The sequence below is a fragment of the Schistocerca serialis genome, chromosome 2 (genome assembly GCF_023864345.2).
Source record: "Schistocerca serialis cubense isolate TAMUIC-IGC-003099 chromosome 2, iqSchSeri2.2, whole genome shotgun sequence".
NCBI lineage: Eukaryota > Metazoa > Arthropoda > Insecta > Orthoptera > Acrididae > Schistocerca > Schistocerca serialis.
In genome coordinates, this window is record NC_064639.1 from 799,892,151 (window position 1) to 799,914,059 (window position 21,909).

The 21,909-nt window shown below is 44.2% G+C and overlaps 1 protein-coding gene across 1 annotated transcript in view; it reads left to right on the plus strand.

Annotated features, from left to right (window-relative positions):
• Window positions 1–21,909, plus strand: part of LOC126456431 (guanylate cyclase 32E-like) — a 566,897-nt gene that overhangs the window by 179,767 nt on the left and 365,221 nt on the right. Inside the window, exons 4-5 of the mRNA XM_050092180.1 lie at window positions 5,678–5,807; window positions 20,796–20,945. Of these exons, the coding sequence (XP_049948137.1) occupies window positions 5,678–5,807; window positions 20,796–20,945 (280 nt within the window). The remainder of the gene's footprint in view (window positions 1–5,677; window positions 5,808–20,795; window positions 20,946–21,909) is intronic.

Here is a 21,909-nt window from a genome sequence, read left to right on the forward strand (position 1 = left end):
CTAAAAATTTTTTAACAACTCACACAAACACGTAAACTATGCACCCGTAAGAGGGATGGCAATGGTACAACACTAAAATTATTTGCCACCGAAAGTGCCATTTTTTTAAGGACTCTTACGGTGGAAGGGTAGCAACCTTATAACCTAAAATTACTATTTAAATAAAACCCATAAAATGCAGACTTACATAAAATGTACAACATGCTCTACATTACACATATACCACCTCGCAAGATGATAGGCAAGATAAAAACATATTTCCAGAATTCGGCCTTTAAGCAATAAACTCGTTATAATCGAATCCGACCAACATGACAGAGGCAGCTATTAACGTATGGCAGATTGACAAGGGAGGGGGGGGGGGGGCGGGTGTTACTAAACAATCCTAACCGCAGATTGCTCTAAGCCTCCCCAATTCCACAAGCGAAAAACGGACCACCCAATTCACAAATAAACACCTTCCTGTGGGTGGCAAACGGAGAAGAATGGTGGGACAACCCCAAAACAAAGCGGCTGGTGACCTCACCAAGAAAACAAATAGATTTTAACAAGTAAATGAAACAACATATCTCCAATCACTTAACTTCTAATAAACTGCGATTTCTGGCGAAGACCTGGCGAAGCACCCCCAACGGTTTCCCGAACCGTCCGCTGCCAGCCGCTTCAACGGATGCAGGAAGGCGCGCCAATCTCCCGTCTCACGGCGTCGCAGCTCGCCCCGGCCAGCCGGATGTCGTGGTTTCGCTCCTGTTGCTCTCGTGTGATCCGCGAAGCCACTATCCCTTTCTATACGGCGCTGCCCACTGGACTCACGTGGGGACCTCACGTGCGCCGACGCTCAAGGCGGACAAATCATCTCGTGTCTCAGTGCGCGACCGACCAACCGACCGATCCAACCGCCAATGACCGTTGCCAGAGCAACTCGAGCAGACTGGTGGCCTAACGAGCAGACTCAGATGCAGGAACTCAGCCCCGACTTTGTGTCCACTAGCTGAGTTAGTTCTGCTACTGGCGGAGTGGCAAGACTTTCATTTTCTGGCTTTAAAGTTTGATCCAAACGACAGACATACTAGCACTCCGACCACCGACAGACTCTAACTGCCGCACAAATGCAAACGAGAGACAGACCACCAACTGGTGACGCGAGACTGACCTGGCCTCACTCCGACTGACCCCCGTGCCGAGTTTTTTTTTTCTTTATTGTGATTTTAAAACCCATAGAACAGGTAGGCTGGCAGCAGCACAATACGCCGCTCTTCAGCCAAAGATAGTACAATGATAAAAACAGAGAAGACACATGAGTTGGAACAAAACGGCGGGGAAAAAACAGTAGACACATGAACATAAAAAAAACATGAAGCCGTTTACACTCGATGACAATCCACACTACAAACTGTTGACACGAAGCACAAACACTGAAGATGTCGATGGCACTGGTGAACGATGGAGTGTGACGGTGAACACTGAACACTAAACATGACGGCACACACGAGACATTGATGGCAATGATCTCTGGCGCGCGAATGTGCACTTCGCGTGTGTGAGTCCGGGGACCTGCCAAGAGGGAAATAAGGGTGAGGTGGGGGAGAGGGGAGAACAAGGATGCCAATGGCTGAGGAGATGGGGGGAGGAGGAGAGGGGCAGGGGAGGGGAAGCCCAGGGGAGGAGTGGGGAGAAATGGAGGAGGGAGGGAAGAGGGAGAGAAGGGAGGGAGGGTGCCCAAAGGAGCAAACACAGGAAGAGGGTGGGAGGATCAAAGTTGGTAGGAGGGGTAGATGGAGGGGAGGAGGGCATTATCAGGGAGAGGGAGCTCGCGGAAGCCACCTTGGGAGAGGGTAAGGAGGTTGGAGAGATGGAGACCGGGTGGGACGTGGGAATACAGGCGCGGCAGCGGGTGGGGGTGGGAGAGAATGGGCGAGACGAGCGGGTGAGGAGGATCGAGCTTGCAGGAGGTGTACAAGATCCGTATCCTAGCCCGTGCTGAGCTGATAGCGCCCCTTAAATGCACGTGAACAGGCAACCTTTCCGCTTTCCCACCAGAGGGAGGCACCAAAGTTGCGATTACCACAGCGGCGCCACCGCCAGAAACGGAGGGCGACTGCTTCACACAACGCACTGTGGCGTGCTCTTCAAAACAGCAATTGTTTACCATGGCTCTCTGACACCCCCGAAAACATAATGAAAGAAAAAAGTTTATTGCTTACTACATTTTCGTTGTTCATGCAGTAAAGCTTCAGCATTAGGTATAACGATTTGATTTGTTACTTCATTACCACTAACTCCACTCACAACTTATTTTTCAGACAGTATCCACATATATTGTTGCGAGTACCCGCAAAATTATATCATTGTATGGTACGAAAGTCAGGAGATATTATGTGATAAACACTGATATGCGTGAAATGGATGTTGTACATGAGAGTTAGTGTGGTGTCACCACCAGACACCACACTTTCTAGGTGGTAGCCTTTAAATCGGCCGCGGTCCGTTAGTATACGTCGGACCCGCGTGTCGCCACTATCAGTGATTGCAAACCGAGCGCCGCCACACGGCAGGTCTAGAGAGACTTCCTAGCACTCGCCCCAGTTGTACAACCGACTTTGCTAGCGATGGTTCACTGACAGAATACGCTCTCATTTGCCAAGACGATAGTTTAGCATAGCCTTCAGCTACGTCATTTGCTACGACCTAGCAAGGCCGCCATATTCAGTTACTATTGATATTGTGAGTCATGTACCGTCAAGAGCGACGCTCATCATTAATGGATTAAAGTTAAGTATTCCACCAGCTACGTCCGTTTTTCTAAATTCTAATTTCCTTGTCCTGTTCCAGACCTCACACCAGCGTGCATTTCGGCCTCCTCTAGTAACACGGTGCTAGCTCTCCTGCCAACCACAACAGTTAGATTCTTTAAAGAAGCGGTAGTGGGGGGCTACCGATACAACACTAATCAGCACCCAGAGGTAGTTAAGAAAAGTTAGTCCAAGCAACAGAATTAAAAATCACCAAGCAACCTTATGTTCCAAAAATGAAAACTACGCAGACCTACATCATTTTTAGTCTGTCAATCCATTGATACAAGAACAAATTTCAGAACATGGAAATACTACAGAAAAACTCAAAAGTTCTGTATCAGGTCGTACATATGCTGTTGTATACATTCAATAATAATTTCAAGGATTTCAAAAACAGACAAGGGGAGATATTTGCTGAGAAAATAAACAGGTATTTGTAAAATGACATCTCAGAGAAGTTACGTGTCCTAATACTCTGACTGACAAAACACGAGGGTCCATAACATATCAAACTATAAAGTTGGGGTCTGTTTCATTTATTTGACCAATCTAAATTACGAAAACATGACTTTCAAATACGACAAAAAACACTGAATAATTTAGTATTCATAAAAGTTCATAAGAATTTATTTGAATACACGCCAAAAAGCGCAAATCTCAGGGAGTCACAATTATAAAGAAAAACTATAATAAAGAAAACGATATTACTTCATTAATAGTCAAAAATTATAAGTAGATTTACTCGTGATAACTGAAACAAGCAGCATAGGTAACGAATAATGCAGCTCAATACCAGCTCAGTCGCTCTTATAAAGCGGCTAAAATCGGTATATTTAAACCAGTGAAAATACCTCCCAATCAAAAGTGATACGGAGTAAAATCTGTTGGGTGTCACAGACGGTACCATTAAAATCCCAGAATTTTCCTGCAAAGACTTCCTAGTTTCTCTCTGTAAACAGCAACAGCAAAATTCAACTCCTACACCATTAACGTCGTGTTACTGGGTCTGTTGATGGTGGGACGACCCCAAAACAAAGCGGCTGGTGACCTCACCAAGAAAACAAACAGATTTTAATAAGTAACCAACTTTGATCCTCCCACCCTCTTCCTGTGTTTGCTCCTTTGGGCACCCTCCCTCCCTTCTCTCCCTCTTCCCTCCCTCCTCCATTTCTCCCCACTCCTCCCCCACGCTTCCCCTCCCCTGTCCCTCTCCTCCTCCCCCCATCTCCTCAGCCATTGGCATCCTTGTTCTCCGACCTCCGCACTTTTCTGGTGCAACTGTTCTTCGTTAATACCTTTAACATCATCTTCAAGTCAGATTACGAAACAAATTTCTTTTCTCCCCATTTCTATTTAGTTCTTCCTCATTAGATACATAACCTACCCAACTAATCTTCTGCATTTTTCTGTTGCACCATAGCACCACATTTCACTGTTCGTCATGCATGTTTCACTACCATATGGCTACACTCCATACAAATACTTTCAGAAAAGATTTCCTAACTATTAAACCCGAATTCGATGTCAACAAATTTCTCTTCTTTAGAAATGCTGTTCTTGCCATTGCCGGTCTACATTCTATATCCTCCCTACTTCAGTCATTATCAGTTATTTTGATGCCCAAATAGCAAAATTCATCTACTACTTTAAGTGTCTCGTTTCCTAATCTAATTCGCTCAGCATACCTGATTTAAATCGAATACATTTCGTTATCCTTGTTTTGCTTTTGTTGATGTTCATTTTAAATCCTCCTCTCAAGACACAGTCCATTCCGTTCAACTGCTCATCCATGTCCTTTGCTGTCTCTGACAGAATTACAACGTCCTCGGAACCTCGATGTTTTTATTTAAAAAAAAAAATTGTTCAAATGGCTCTGGGCACTATGGGACTTAACATCTGAGGTCATCAGTGCCCTAGAACTTAGAACTACTTAAACCTAACTAACCTAAGGACATCACACACATCCATGCCCGAAGCAGGATTCGAACCTGCGACCGTAGCGGTCGCGCGGTTCCAGACTGAAACGCCTAGAACCGCTCGGCCACACTGGCCGGCTTTTTATTTCTTCTCCCTGATCTTTAATTCCTACTCCAATTTTCTTTAGTTTCCTTTACTACATGCTCAATATGCAGATTGAATAACATCAGGGATAGGCTACCTACCTGTCTCATTCCCTTCTCAACCACTGCTTCGCTATCATGCCCCCTCGACTCTTATAACTGTTGTCTCGTTCCGTGCAAGTTGTAGACAACCTTTCGCACCCTGTATTTTACCCCTGCTGTCCCCAGAATTTCAAAGAGAGAACGCCACTCGACTTTGTCAGAGGCTTTTATAAGTATACAAACGCTGTAAATGTAGTTTTGCCTTTCCTTAATCTATCTTTTTAGAGAATTCGTGGGGTCGGTATTCCGACGAGCGGGGCGCACAGTGTCAGCGCAACTGGCAGTAGCTAGATGTCCAGCTTAGTCCAGCCAGCAGGACAACACTGTGACAATGGTCTTCTGCGAATAACTCTGGAAAAAACTGTATGCGTGCGGAGGAAGTCATTGTTGTTATAGCCCCGGCGTTGTGTCACTGCGGTGGACGCTGCACGGACATGAGTGCACTTAACTGATGGCGACACTACTCATTTTGAGTGCATATGAGATGTAGTCAAAACAGATATGTATCCTGCGTACATACCTTCGACCAATTTCCGTCAGTTTTGCACGACACTGAAATACCATTCCTCTCTATCAGAAGAATAAGCGACAGAACTTTTAGTTTCCACATATTCCTATGCTTTTTCGCTGTTTCATGCTGAAATCTTCTGTTTTCTGTTAATGCAACATCGCCTGCATGCGTGCACTGTACAACGACGTAACGTGGGCGTCTGGTTGCAGGAGCTGGCCGCAGTCCACGGGCTTCAGCTGACTGACACGTGCCTCTTCTCAGAGAGGGACTACGTCTCCATGAAGCCTTCAATACAGGAGATGGACCGCATCGTGGCTGACACCTTCCAGAGGACTAGAGGTACAGGCGGTTCGCTACTGTAGTCCCGTAATCCCTACATGTGCTCTACAAGGTATCAATCTTTGTGGGCGTAGTGCAGCTGTACTAATAATGGTAATAGCCATATAACAGGGTCCTCACTATGGCCGTATGTGCATTCTCGCCTTTTCTTAAGTGTAATATTCTAGTGGAAGAGTCCTAGGGCCACGTGTAGCATAGTTAGCCAATTCATACATCCACAACACCGTCTTCCTGCGTTAATAAAACAAATAAGCGTGATATTTGAAATAAATGTACATTTTTGTGGGTTGGTCGCATGAACTCGTCGGTGCTGAAGGAAAAGTCCAAACTCGTCTATTGCACGTCAATATATAAGGCAAACACATGTTCCAGTGAGATTAATTTGACCGCCATCTATTTTCGACATCGACAGCAGGTGGCAGCACTAACAGCAGAGGGTATATATTCGTAAAGCGTACGGAGGGAAGCGTGGGAGGGAGGGGGGAGGGGAGTAGCAGGAAACAGTGCAGTCCTTGTCATAATGCGAAAACGGAGCGATATATCTGATGTCCAAAAGAGCATGATCATTGACTTCTGTCCAAGAGGGGAAGCATTTCCGAAACGGATAAGTTTGTAAACTGTTCACAAGCCTCCATAGTCAAAGTGTGCGGTACAAATAAAATGGCGCTACACAGAACCGGCGCCGAACCAACTGTCGTGCACCAAGGTCCGTAGACAACAGTGGTGAACGAAAGCTGCGGAAATGTGTACGGGCAAATAGACGTGTAACTGTTGCGCAACTGATTGCCAGGATGACCCAAGGGGCTACCAACAACGTCTCCCAACGACCGTACAGCGAATGATAATTAATTGAAGCCCTCAGCTGCCGACGGGTGCTGTTGATATACCTCGATGGGGACAGCTGAAAATGTGTTCCCGACCGGAACTCGGACCCAGGATCTCCTGCTTACATGGCAGACCCTCTATCCATCTGAGCCACCGAGGATATAGATGAATAGCGCGACTGCAGGGAATTATCCCTTGCACGCCTCCCGTGAGACCCACATTCCCAAATGTCCACAATCTACATTCGTAATGTACCTAATAGATATTTGCCCATCCACTCATTACTCGCGCACACTAAGGTGACGATTCCCGTAAGAGTTCGGCACCCTGTGCGCATTCGCAAAGACGAAGGTCAGTGGGTGGGTAGCCTTTAACTGTATATAAGAAGAGAGTAACTGTTCTCGAAAGAACAGATACCATTGATGACCGTGCAGCTTCTCTAGTCACCTTAGTGTGCGCGAGTAATGAGTGGATGGGCAAATATCTATTAGGTACATTACGAATGTAGATTGCGGACCGTTAGGAATGTGGGTCTCACGGGAAGCGTGCAAGGGATAAGTCCCTGCAGTCGCGCTATTCATCTATGTCCTCGGTGGCTCAGATGGATAGAGGGTCTGCCATGTAAGCAGGAGATCCCGGGTTCGAGTCCCGGTCGTGGCACAAATTTTCAGCTGTCCCCATCGAGATATATCAGCAGCACCTCTCGGCAGCTGAGGGTTTCAATTACGAGGTGCATTCAAGTTCTAAGGCCTCCGATTTTTTTCCTAATTAACTACTGACCCGAAATCGATGAAACTGGCGTTACTTCTCGACGTAATCGCCCTGCAGACGTACACATTTTTCACAACGCTGACGCCATGATTCCATGGCAGCGGCGAAGGCTTCTTTAGGAGTCTGTTTTGACCACTGGAAAATCGCTGAGGCGACAGCAGCACGGCTGGTGAATGTGCGGCCACGGATAGTGTCTTTCGTTGTTGGAAAAAGCCAAAAGTCACTAGGAGCCAGGTCAGGTGAGTAGGGAGCATGAGGAATCACTTCAAAGTTGTTATCACGAAGAAACTGTTGCGTAACGTCAGCTCGATGTGCGAGTGTGTTGTCTTGGTGAAACAGCACACGCGCAGCCCTTCCCGGACGTTTTTGTTGCAGTGCAGGAAGGAATTTGTTCTTCAAAACATTTTTGTAGGATGCACCTGTTACCGTAGTGCCCTTTGGAACGCAATGGGTAAGGATTACGCCCTCGCTGTCCCAGAACATGGACACCATCATTTTTTCAGCACTGGCAGTTACCCGAAATTTTTTTGGTGGCGGTGAATCTGTGTGCTTCCATTGAGCTGATTGGCGCTTTGTTTCTGGATTGAAAAATGCCATCCACGTCTCATCCATTGTCACACCCGACGAAAAGAAAGTCCCATTCATGCTGTCGTTGTGCGTCAACATTGCTTGGCAACATACCACACGGGCAGCCATGTGGTCATCCGTCACCATTCGTGGCACCCACCTGGATGACACTTTTCGCATTTTCAGGTCGTCATGCAGGATTGTGTGCACAGAACCCACAGAAATGCCAACTCTGGAGGCGATCTGTTCAACAGTCATTCGGCGATCCCCCAAAACAATTCTCTCCACTTTCTCGATCATGTCGCCAGACCGGCTTGTGCGAGCCCGAGGTTGTTTCGGTTTGTTGTCACACGATGTTCTGCCTTCATTAAACTGTCGCACCCACGAACACACTTTTGACACATCCATAACTCCATCACCACATGTCTCCTTCAATTGTCAATGAATTTCAATTGGTTTCACACCACGCAAATTCAGAAAACGAATGATTGCACGCTGTTCAAGTAAGGAAAACGTCGCCATTTTAAGCATTTAAAACAGTTCTCATTCTGGCGGTAAAATTCCATCTGCCGTATGGTGCTGCCATCTCTGGGACGTATTGACAATGAACGCGGCCTCATTTTAAAACAATGCGCATGTTTCTATCTCTTTCCAGTCTGGAGAAAAAAAATCGGAGGCCTTAGAACTTGAATGCACCTCGTAATTATCATTTATTACAGAGAGGCTGTGCGGTCATCAATGGTATATGTTCTTTCGAGAACAGTTACTATCTTCATATGTACAGTGAATGTTGCTGTGCGTGGGCCTTCACAGCAGGCACCTGCTTCATGGACCCACGCTGACTGATTTTCATCAGTGACGGAGGCTGGAATTTGCACGCCAGTACCGCAACTGGAAGTCCACTGAGTGACGGCAGGTGACCTTTTTCAGATGAATCTCGTTTTATACTCCATCGGAGTCTTTGGCGTGTGCGGTTTGAAACGTCGGAAAGCAAACAAGGAGATAGCATTATGGTCTGGGGAATGTTTTCTGGCAGTCCGTAGGTGATCTTGTCATTCTGGAAGGCACAGTAGATCAACACAAGTGTGGAACAACCCTTAGAGAGCAAGTTCATCCCTTAATGTGTTATACAGCTCGCAGTGTATGTGCGTTTCGAAGGCACTAGGATGAGATTACCACACTCCCACGGCCACCAGACTCCCCAGATATAAACCCAGTCGAGACTCTGTGGGACCACCTGGATCGGGCTGTTTGCATCATGAATCTTAAATCGAGAATCCTCACGTAGCTAGTTACGGCACTGGAGGCGGGTCAGTTTCTATTCCTGTAGGAACCTCCCAGAACCTCTTTGATTCTCTTCCTACAAGTTTCGTAGAGGTTGGCACTGTAAAATGGGGTTAGTCAGGCTTTCTACAGATGGTTATATTAATTTGACTGGGCAATGTATAAGTTTTCTTGGTGTAGACTCGCATTATGATGTAAAAGAATGTAAGACCAACCTTTAAACCACGGTTGTAGAAGCTTTGTTCTGGGCCGCCTCGTGTACTGCAATGTCCGGGGTTCACTTGTACTTCACAAGGCCCCTCGTAACAGGCTTGACATTATGCCAGTTGTCGTATGACAGGTGTCCTGCGCTGGAAGTAGGCGAGGTCGGCTGTCATGTGTTGCCCGATACAGTACGACCGATGACTGACAGTCATCGGCGAATCGCGTGTAGATTCCTGTTTTCCTCTTATGGGCCGCACTGCACATTTTCTTTCTGGTGACGCTCCCATCTCAAATTTCATGTACTGCCTTGGCTCTGGTGGCTGGCAGCCAGGATAGTACGAGTCTATAGCGGCTCTTCACCACAGTCTATAGCGATTCTCTCTGTTCTTGTTACTAGCGTGTTGCGATGAATCGATGTCGTCTCTCATCTTGCTTTTCACTATCCAATCTACATTTACACATATACTCCGCAAGCCACCGTCTGGAGTATGGCGCAAAGTACCATGTACCGCTGCTAGTCGTTTCCTTTCCTATTCCACTCGCAAATAGAGTGAGGGAAAAACAACTGTCTATATGCCTTCGGACAAGCGCTAATTTCTCTTATCTTGTGTTTGCGGTCTTTACTCAAAATGTACTTTGCCGGCAGTAGAATCGTTTTGTGGTCAGCCGCAAAATGTCGGTTCTTTAAATGTTCTCAATAGTGTTTCGAGAAAAGAATCGCTTCAGGGATTTCCATTGGAGTTCGCGGAACATCTCCGTAACACTCGCGTATTGAGCTAACCTACAAAGTAACATATCTACCAGCACGTCTCTGAATTGCTACGACATCTACCTTTAATCCCACTGGGTGGGCATCCCAAACACTCGAGCAGTACTCAAGACTGGGTGGCACTATTATTCTATACGCTGTCTCTTTTATAGATGACTTACACTTTCCTAAAACTTGTAATGTTATGTGAGCTTCACCGCCTTTTTAAAATTAATTTGTGCCTGATTTTATTGTGAGAAGCTGAGTAATGTATGTAAATACTGTAAACGTAAATTTGATTCAAAAAGTACGTGAAGTGATGTGAAGCGCAGCCTGACAGCAAGAAACTCTTTAGCACGCAATCCCCGCAACGATAGTTGCTGTGAATCTTTGAGTATGGACTAAAAAAAAAAAGCAATCGATTCATTAAAAAAAAGGGGGACTGTTAATCTGTATCTTGTGGAAAGAGTACGTGTTGTTAGGCCGTCGCTCAGAACGTATTGTTACATTAAATGAGAATTGATATTTTAGTGATAAAACTGAGTAAAGTATATGTAAGAGTTGCCAAACATTTATGTATACAAATTTTCTGGAAGTAAAGAATAGAAATATCTTGTCTTTGGAAACGGAGGTGAACTTCTTTGACGTCGCCATCTATCAATCGACAGAATTGTAAGTGTACAAAGTTCACTAAAATACAGGAAAAGAAATGCATTCTCTATAATTTTCATTCAATAAGTAACAACCTCTCATAATTTCTTAACGACAGTAATTGGATTATGATCTTGTATAATACTATGATGCTGAACTCCACTGACCAATTTTGATGTAGCAGGACGTGTAGTTTGAAGGAAGTTTCTTACGAAAAGCAGATCGCTGTTTGATCGTATTTACTTACAACAGTGGTCCCTTAGGTATGATAATCTACGAAAACTTGGGCTCAAAGCTATCCGCAATACGGCCAAGTAACCAATAGAGTCGTACTTTAAATCTTAAAGAACAATAACTTCCTCCAAATTATAATACATCACCAACTGGTGCAGAAGCTGATAATTCAAGGAGGCAGCAACCAAAATTTAGGTACCAGTTACGACTTAAAGTAAAGTCTCAATCAAAATCAATCTCTCTCTCTCTCCAAACACATATATAAATCATACAATGTAAACTTTACCTCCGAGGATCTCTCCCACAGTCGGAGACGAAGCGTCAGGAGAGAGTTTTATACTTCGATCACGGCCTATCAGCCCGGAAGTTTTAAGTGAAGACATATATAAATATTCATATTATTAAGATAAGAGTCATTTTATAAACTCTCCCAATAAACTGAAGCCGACCATTCGTCTTCCCTATTACCATCCTTACGAGTTCGTTCCATTTCATATCGCTTTGCAACAATACACCTACATATTTAATCGATGTGACTGTGACAAGCACCACAACACTAATACTGTATTCGAACGTTACAAGATTGTTTTTGCTACTCATCTGCTTTAACCTATTTTTTTCTACACTTGGAACAAGCTGCCATTCATCACATTAAGTAGAAATTCTGCCTAAGTCATCCTGTATCCTTCCAAAGTCACTCAGCGATGATCCTTTCCCGTATACTACAGTGTCACCAGCACGCAGCTGCAGACTGCTGCTCCACCTACCCGTCAGATAATTTATGTACGTACACTGAGAACAACAGCGGTCCTACCACGTTTCCCTGGAGAACTCATGACGATACGCTTTCCTCTGATGAACATTCGCCGTCGAGGACAACCTACTAAATGTATAAGGACACTTCGGTCCATATATTGATGCCGCACTGACCCTATACACCCAAATTTCATTATGCTAAACACTAAATTGATTGTTTCGGACACTTCTTACCTCATTATGTACCCCTACTCTGCATGCTATAGGTCTACTCGTACTATTTTCCTTTTTTGTAACTTAGAATCCAATCGACAGGTACGTAATCAGAAACAGAGCACTACCTCAGTTTTCAGGAAAACTGCGAAGGAAATGAAGACTTCTTCAATAAAAAACAGCCACAGTTTGCCTGAAGTAATTAGGATATTTATTGATTTAATGCGGAATGTTAAACTGAAAGTTGAATCTGGTTGCTCCCGATAACCAATTCTTTACCTCTCAAGATGATCTGTGTACACTTGGCAGAAAGTTTTTCTTCTTACCTAATAGGCTATTTTCGAGGAGAATAGTGCTGTTACTACTGACCAGTCTCTTACTGCTCTGTCTGTCGCACAGACAACGGAGTCAACTATAATCTTGAGCAATAAACGCAAACTGAATAACATCAAGCACAGTGTTGGAGTAATTAATTGTATTTTTAAAATGGTAGTTTTGGGAGTGCGGGGCAGAATAAGGAGCATGAAAAAAAGTTTTCTGCTGAAGGTAACAATTTTTATTAACTTAATGTATCTCACGGAAGACACGTTAGGGTACGTAATCTTCTTTCCGAAGTGCATTTTTATGCGTTATCGTATCTTAAATTAACGCTTATCTTATGTGAGCTTTTGCATCGTTCAAGTAAATTCATTATAGTGTGAACATGGGTACTCTGTTACGTGTTCCATGTCCTCCGGAAAAAGAAGAAGGAAAAAACAGCATTCTTGAGTTCTCTGCTGCGCAGAGTGCTGATGATCCCTCCTGCAGTTCTATCTGTACACTTCCGCACAAAAAATAAGAGTTCTAAAGAGACAAAGACTGTGAAGTCATACATTCTCAACAGCGCCACCAATATTTTTTTTGTAGAGAAATAAAAATTATTTGTAGAAACACAGTTAATAGACAACCTTTTTATTTACGTTGTTTTTCATGCAATGACGGGTTTCAGGGTTTGACCTGTCCTCACTTTGAGTAACACATTTAGCTCTACATCAGTATAATGTTCTCATCGACTCCATTTTGAATGCTGCAGCTACCTTGTAGAAAATAACAGTTCATTCAAACCACGTTTCCCAGGTTGTCTACTAAGGTTTAATTGAGAGTTAGATGCACTTGATATTGTTCTGTAATTTGTGGCTCCTTTTGCCATCTTTGCATCAATAGCGAAAACACTTTACAGCTCACTGAAGCACTGGTGCGGTGCAAAATTACCCGTCTGGATGACTAATGTGTTTGTTTGTATTGAAAGTTACATATGTAGTCAAGATTTCTTACACATTCAAAAATTACGTCTGAACTCTGTTATGTTTATAGATTTAATTTTACTGCCCTTGAAACTAGAAAATATCGTCATATAATTGAAGAAGTTAGTCAATACACACTGTATGTACTCTAATCAGGCACATTAGGTTTTTTTAAGATGTAAAAATACTATATTAGCAATTGACATTAATTGTTACCTATCTAGTGGAGTACTGACTGGCCAGTATTGACAGAATGATATATAAGTTATATTAAATGTTACTGAATTAATATGGCATTTTCTTCCTTAAACGCACTAGCATCATATATTTTACACACACTTGATAGATTGACACATTAGGCTAACATTTTAGAATTCATAAAACAAGAAATAAATAATTTACATACAGTTAGTAAAGTACCATACTGCGAAGGACAAAAGAATATTATGGTCTTGTAACAGATAAAAATAAAGAACGGTATTGGTCGGCAGTGTGAAAATACCGCAACGTTTCGGAGAATGTCACGCTCATCATCTTCTGGCAAAGCAACGGTATTTGCTAACGTAACTCACTGTTTCCATGTCTTAATTTCTTGAATCACGTTTATTAAAACCTACTGTTCTACGCCGTGTTCCATATTATAGATTCTCTGGCCAGTTAGTAATGCCATTTATCGTACACCAATAAACGGAAAATACCATTACGATCTACATGTCAAATCAAAATGTTCAAACGTGTGTGAATTCCTAAGGGCCCAAACTGCTGAGGTCCGGGCACTCCGCGCGGCTCTACATGTCAAAAAACTCATAGCATACTAGTATAAGTTTTGCATAATCCATTTTATTAGCGATTTGGCTTACAAGTGTGTTCTGTATTTATAGAAACACCTGTTAGTGAACAGGCACAGTGTCTGAAGATTATCCCAGCTATGCTTTCCAGATATTGTATAGCATTTTTGCAGTCTGACTAATGCACAGCGTCCGACGTTATCATGACAGAAGATAAAGCGATTGACGAACAAAGCTCGCATAGATAGCAACTGTCCGATTGTTGGCAGTACCCGTCGTTTGCTTGCAAATAACTACTTCACCGAGGATTGTATCTATTACATTTCACCGTAAAAATATGAATATCTGTTCGAGAAAGGAGGCTCAGCAATGCGTAATAAAATCTTCTAACGCTTTATACCGTATTACAGAAGCTACTTCTCGTCGCCGTTACAAGCAAAACACATTCACGTGTTGTGAAGTAAACGTGACACATTTATTGTCAATAGACAAGCAACCAAAACTCTGTGTGCTAATGGAGACAGCACTGTATGTGTTGCAGTTTCAAGAGAAACAGTTGGAGCTACTCCTGTAATATTAAGAAATAAATGATGGAACACGGAATACAATCTTGCTGTTCATATTATTGCCGGGCGGGGTGGCCGAACGGTTCTAGGAGCTACAGTCTGGAACCGCGCGACCGCTACGGTCGCAGGTTCGAATCCTGCCTCGGGCATGGATGAGTGCGATGTCCTTAGGTTAGTTAGGTTTAAGTAGTTCTAAGTTCTAGGGGACTGATGACCACAGGAGTTAAGTCCCATAGTGCTCAGAGCCATTTGAACCATTTTTTGTTCATGTTATTCTTTTTTCCCGAAAAAAAGGTACTAAAGACTAAGGAACAAGTACGTCCTTCTGATATTTCACATGTTTCCCGGAAACGTCACTATGTGTTCTTTTTGTAATACCCGAGCGAAAATACATTACGGAACTCTCCAGTCAGTTGCTTGTGTCTATCAAGAGATCAGACAACGTTGGACAGCCTTGCAAGTTTTGCTGATCAGTAACGTAGACCAATTAAGTCACATCTTACTGCTATTACTATTTATTATGCTATATGTTTTAATTAAGTGATGAGTAGACTGTTTCAGTTTTTGAACTGCTTTTAAAGTACTCACCGAAACGAACGCCGTCCCTTAAATCAATTCAATGTAAACACCGTACAAATGGCCGTTGAAGCATACAGCAGACAAAACGGTTTATATTTTTCTGTTTAATAGAAAGAAATTGTCCAAAAATGTGAGGATTCTTCCTCGATTAACATGTCAGAGATTCTATCAACTTCTGTGCGTTGGACTATTCATACTTTCAGACATGGAGGCAGGTAGGATGATTGGGTGTTTTACCAGTTAATAGGTTTCCAGTACCCTACGTCAATGGCTGGGTTATAATCATTAATTTACATGCTTTGTTTTTAAACATCTTTAATAAACTTCTCTAGGTAATTCTTACAATGAAAAGAAGGAAACTTTTGCCAACGAACAAATGAGTCAGAAGTGAGGTACGCCCATTGGACAACATTTGGCATCATCCATCACTACGTACTATGATGTTACCTTTGTAGATAGCTGTATCATGTAAAATGTATTAAAACAATCGGGTTTCTATACGTAATATGTAGACGGAACTTGTGTTCATTCACGGTAACACTGTATGGTGTACAGGAATAATTTCATACTTCAATAGGGGCAGCCGGTAGTGAAAGATGAAATAGGATACGTAAATGATCGCGCATGTAAAACATGGTGTTTCATACAAATCAAGTACTTACGCTCGACAGAACTGGAGATGAACGCTTGCGAGCGATGCACATGTGACATTAGTTTTTTTTCGATCATGTCATTCCTGCCTATAAACAATTATGATAGCCACGTGCAGATAATGGTAGAGAACGTCATACTTTACGTCTGCTTTACCGTCTGCCCAGTCATTGCTCTCGCTCCCCCCCCCCCCCCTCCCCCTTCTTTCCGGACAGCATAGGATCAATACACAACAAAGGAAAATCGTATCTATACTGCTACATAAAACAGCCAGCTTCTAAAAAACATTTTCTGGACAGGAAACCGATTTTTGGAACTATCTTCCTCAAAATCACATGAAAAAGTACACTTCTGTAACAATAACTGTCTCTTCCGTATACTTGTCCGAACTTGACTCACTAGTTGCACCCACCCCGCTCACCTTTCCCTTCCTCTTCGACAGTCGATCATTACACTGGTTCTGAAGAGTCACTGTCACTTCAGTCATCTTCTCTGTGATTATTCTTTCTGTTTCTGAAGATATTAAACAGGCCTTCAAGAGCGCTAAACTAATTAATATTGTAGTTATTCTCAATGTCTTCTGTTATTAGTATTATTTGTTCTTGTTATTATTCATTGTTATTACTGATGTTGGTAATTATAATTATAGTCATGATAGCACCTCAGATGTATCTAACTGGAGTACAAGTGCGCATAGATATTGATAATGATTTGATACAAGTAGTTCTTTTGCCTATGTAAGAAAGAGCCTAACTGCTAGATTGCGAAACAAAATAATAAATAAATAAAGAACAAGGCGACAAGTTGTTTGAACAGGGCCACACTAAAAGCTACAGGCGCGAAACAGCACACCTGTGTCGGCAGCATTTCCTCACAGACAGCGCCTCCCGTAGACTAGGTACTTGCAGCAGTGCGTTACTGCATTTGTAAAACTACCTGTGCACTAGAATGAGACTTTCACTGTGCAGCGGAGTGTGAGCTGATATGAAACTTCCTGGTAGATTAAAACTGTATGCCGGACCGAGACTCGAACTCGGGACCTTTGCCTTTCGCAGGAGAGCTTCTGTGAAGTTTGGAAAGTAGGAGACGAGGTACTGGCGAAAGTAGAGTTGTGAGGACGAGGTGTGAGTCGTACTTGAGTAGCTCAGATGGTAGACCACTTGCCCGCGAAAGGCAAAGGTCCCGAGTTCGAGTCTCGGTCCGGCACACTGTTTTAATCTGCCAGGAAGTTTCATAACTATGCACTACTTGTCCTAGTTTACGGTGGTAGAGCCTGCCCAGAATGAAAGTGTGGCATTGTGAAGTGTGTTACAAAGCGTGGACAACCATTCGAGTACGGGCATACGACAAGTGAGGCACAAAATGCATATAACTGACTTGTTATACCAATACCTCCAGCAAAGGGAACAGAATTAATGGAGGCACATTTTCGACAGACTGTCGCAGTTCTGTCGCTAAATCCTTCAGAGGGGCAACATCATTCGTGTCATCCTTTTCGTTCAGCGACGAGGACACTGCTGTGCGGGATGACATCATAAACTTGGGCAGGTTCTGCTCCCCGTGGTACGATTGTCGATAAACGTAACGCCGACTGTGTGGTGTGGTGCTATCCAAATCATCTTATCACCCCTTACAAGTTTCTCGGTGACCGAAAGGACCAGCTTCCTTGACTTGGTGGGCGCTCCATGTGTGCTGCTGGAAGACGTACCCCTACCAATTCGCGTCACTATGTGGTTCACACATTAAGGGATCAAAGCGCACATCTCTTGAAATGTACGACAGTTTTTAGACAATGGAACTGGATGCAGAGTTCCAGCGCAATGGTGAGATCCACTGGATCTTTGGCTGTGTGGGCACATGAAAAGTCTGGTGTAACGCTCTAAGGTCAACTACATAAACGGTCTATTACTCTCCATACACGTTACTCGTGTTCAGCTGATGTACAGAACCCTGAAATCACCGAAAAGTTACGCCGGTCAACGTTGATGCATGTATTGTTGCTCAAAGCGGACACTGTGAGCATCTGCTGTGACGTAGCAAGCATTCGTCCGATAACACTGTATCATGTAATTCAGTAACACTGCTTTGTGCTTTTTCCGACATATTTCATAAGTACATTTAGTGTCATTTGGAACGGAGGAATCACGGATCGAAGATAATTCCTAATGTGCCAAAATCTATAGCATACACAGCCGCGAAGGTTCATATATCAACTCGATTGCCTCCCAATTCGTGAGATATGTCTTTGATATACCAAAATAGTCATCATTCCCATAGCAATATTTCTTATAAATATAAAATCTTAGTCATATGTCCTTTCAAACGTGCAGAATACTCGATGTTTCAATCCAAATGCTGGATCTTCTTCAGGAGTATTCTGGTGTCCCCAGGAGACTGATCACTATCTAAAAAGAGTGTTGCGTTCAGTTGTAAAACGCTTTTATACGTGGACACAACAATGTTTTTAGACAGTGATCAGTCTCCTGGGGACACCAGAAGAATCCTGAAGAAGATCGCAGCATAGAGCTAGAAACGTCAAGCATTATACAAGTCTGAAGAGGAATTTGACATAGCCTAACTACATAGAAGATTTTACTGTCAATGACAGCGGTCGCGGAGCGTAGGAACTAGTACACTGCCTAGCAAAACAAGTGAAGCACCCAGATGGGAAAGAGGAAGCGAAATAAAACTTCACGGGTTCAGAGGTCATGCGTTGTTATTTCAGCGATTTCGAAATCGAGTCACATTTACAAAGAACTTGGCAGGACGAATGCAGTTATCAGTATGAAGTTGCATCCCGTCTGACAGTTGCTTGCACTGATTCGGTGGGGAAGTGTGTCATAAGTCTTATCCCACGCTGAGGCAATATGGTCCACAACTGCTGTAATTGGTCCTTGATATGCTGGACACTGGCACTAGGACGTTGATGTCTGAGCTGCTTCCACACCTTATCAGGGACATATGAGGGGATATTGCTGGCAACGAGAGTCCCTCAACATAACACTGACAGTTTATATAGATACGTGTGATGTGTGGACGAGCATTATGCTGCCGAAAAAATGCACCACGATACTTACGCGTGAGAGGTAACACATGAGGTCGCAGGGTGTCCGTGATGTACCATTGTGCCACCGGAGTTCCCTCAGTCCCAACCAGCCGTGACCCAAAATCCTAGCCGATGGCTCCCCACATCATGACGCCTGAAGTAATCCCGCTGTGTGTCTCCAAAACACTGGAAGAACGTGACCCCCCCCCCCCCCCCAGGCCGCCATCATACTCTCCGATGATGGTCATCCGAGGTAGTGAAAAACCGCGATTCATCGGTGAACACAGTGCGATGCTGTTCACAAGTAGTCCACTGTTCTTGGTCGAGGCACTACTCCAAACGCAGTCGTTTGTTCAGAAATGTTCAAATATGTGTGAAATCTTACGGGACTTAACTGCTAAGGCCATCAGTCCCTAAGCTTACACACTATTTCACCTAAATTATCCTAAGGACAAACACACACACCCATGCCCGAGGGAGGACTCGAACCTCCGCCGGGACCAGCCGCACTGTCCATGATTGCAGCGCCTGAGATCGCTCGGCTAATCCCAGGAGGCGCAGCCGTTTGTCTTGTGCTGTTAGCGGTAGGTCTTACATGGACAGTAATTCTGTAGTTCAGCTGCTAGTTTCCGCCAATGCTACGGAATGGCACAGAACGTTGCACGAAGTCCATTACTTGTTCTCGGACGGTCGAGCAGATGTAAATGGGTTACGATACGTTTGGTGCGCAATACGGCGGTCCTCCATTGTGGTGGACAGACAGGATCGTCTGTAACCTTGACGGTGGTATTCTTATCTTTACGTTCCTATGCAGTCAAATATGGCGCTAGTGTCATATCCAAATGCCCAACAAATGTGACTACTGCACAATTCGAGCAATCGGAGATATGGAGACCCACAATGAGGTCCCTTTCTAAAGCTGTCTCACACGAGTACTTGGCATCCTCATGCCCTTCACAATGATCACCGAATAACCGACTCTGTTCACGGCCCTTATGAATCCTACCAGAGCTGAAACAGCACTAAACACGAACAACACTAATTCATTCTGGTGACCGTCCTACCTGCTACTGAGAATTGAAGCTTTAGTCGTTTACATAACCACCGACGTTTACCAAGTCATACAGACATCCGACGCCCGCCCGGTTAGCCGACCGGTCCAACGCACGGCTTTCCGCGGTGGGAAGGATCGCCTGGTCCCCGGCACGAATCCGCCCAGAGAACTTGTATCGAGGTCCGGTGAGCCGGCCAGTCTGTGGATTGTCTTTAGGCGATTTTCCATCTAGCTCGGCGAATGCGGGCTCGTTCCCCTTATTCCGCCTCGGCTACACTATGTTGGTGATTGCTGCGCAAACAAGTTCTCCACGTTCGCGAACACCACCATTACTCTACCACACAAACATAGAGGTTACACGCGTCTGGTATGAGACATTCCCTGGGGGGATCCACCGGAGGCCGAACCGCACAATAACCCTGGGTTCGGTGTGGGGCGGCGGAGAGATGAAGTGGACTGCGGTAGTCATCGTGGGGTTGTGGAACACTGCGGCTGCGGCGGGAACGGAGCCTCTCCGTCGTTTCAAGGTCCCCGGTTAACATACAATACAATAGACATCTGACAGTGTCTTCAAGCTGAATCACTGTTTTATCAGGCAGTGTATTTCTTAATTTCTCTTTGTTTCTAGTGTGACATATCAGCGAAAGTTTAAGGGACGAAATGTGTGAACCTCTGAACATTACTGTAGATGAGCAGACCTCTTTATTAGGCTAGTGCGTAAATAGTGAGTCAGCTTGAAGTGTACAGTGCCTCGTCTTATGTTGACAGTGTACGTCTTCGTTGGAAAGCACATGGCGCTAATGGACTTCGTCAAATGCCTGCAGCGTCGTCATCTTCTCGACTCTGGTGACTACATCGTCATCTCTGTGGACGATGAGATATATGACCCTAGCAAGAAGCTTAACGTGTTGCACAGAGGTAAGTAATGATACGTTTGCAAAGCATACGCTGAGACCTGCCACATCTCATGTCCTCAGTTTCTCAATTACACTCTGTGCATCAGCAATGAAACGGGAAGCATATACATGGACTGGACAAAAATACGGAAAACTGCGAGAAATACTTGCTTGACTATAAATGCAGATGCTAGCCAAGCCTATAGGTTGCGCTGTTGTATTTGACCACGAACGGTACCTATGCTTTGTCCTCAGTATGTTGCAAGCGTCATTAACGGTCAGAACAGTGTTGTGAGTGCATTATGTCGGAGCTAAGTGACTTCTAATGTGGGCAAATTGTTGGTGATTGTATAGTTGGTGCGTCTGTGACCAAGGAAAGCGAAGTGTTTGATGTTTCAAGGGGCACCGTATCGCATATTTATACCGCATACAAAGAAAGTGGAAAAACAACATCCGCCACATCAAAACGCGTAAAAAGTGTGTTTTGAGATATCTTGACGATTCGTCATTGAAAAGGATTGGGACTAAAAGTAAAACGACTGCAACTGGAAAATTCATTGCAGAACTGAATGTCGCAGTCGCATTCCCTGTCAGCATCAAGACAACACGAAGGAACTGTCAGAAGCAGGGAATTGCAGGGTGAGCTAGCATTGCAAACCACTCAGATGCCCGTAGCAGGAAAGCGCAATGCCGAAGCCATAAAGCCTGAACTTTGAAGCAATGGAAGAAAGTCGTTTGTCGGATTAGTGTTGGTGCACGCTGTTTCCAACTTCTTGCACAAGCTGCGTTCCAGTAGTGAAACATAAAAGGGCTGGAGAGGGGGAGAAGGGGGCGGTGGGGGTTCGGTGATGATTTGGGTAGCCATATCGAGATATTCCACAGGCCCCATTCGTGCTCTACATGGTTGCATTACAGTCAAGGATTATATGGCCAGTTTGTCTGATTTGGTTCATCCCATGGAACAAGGTTTGTTCCGCAGTGGTGAT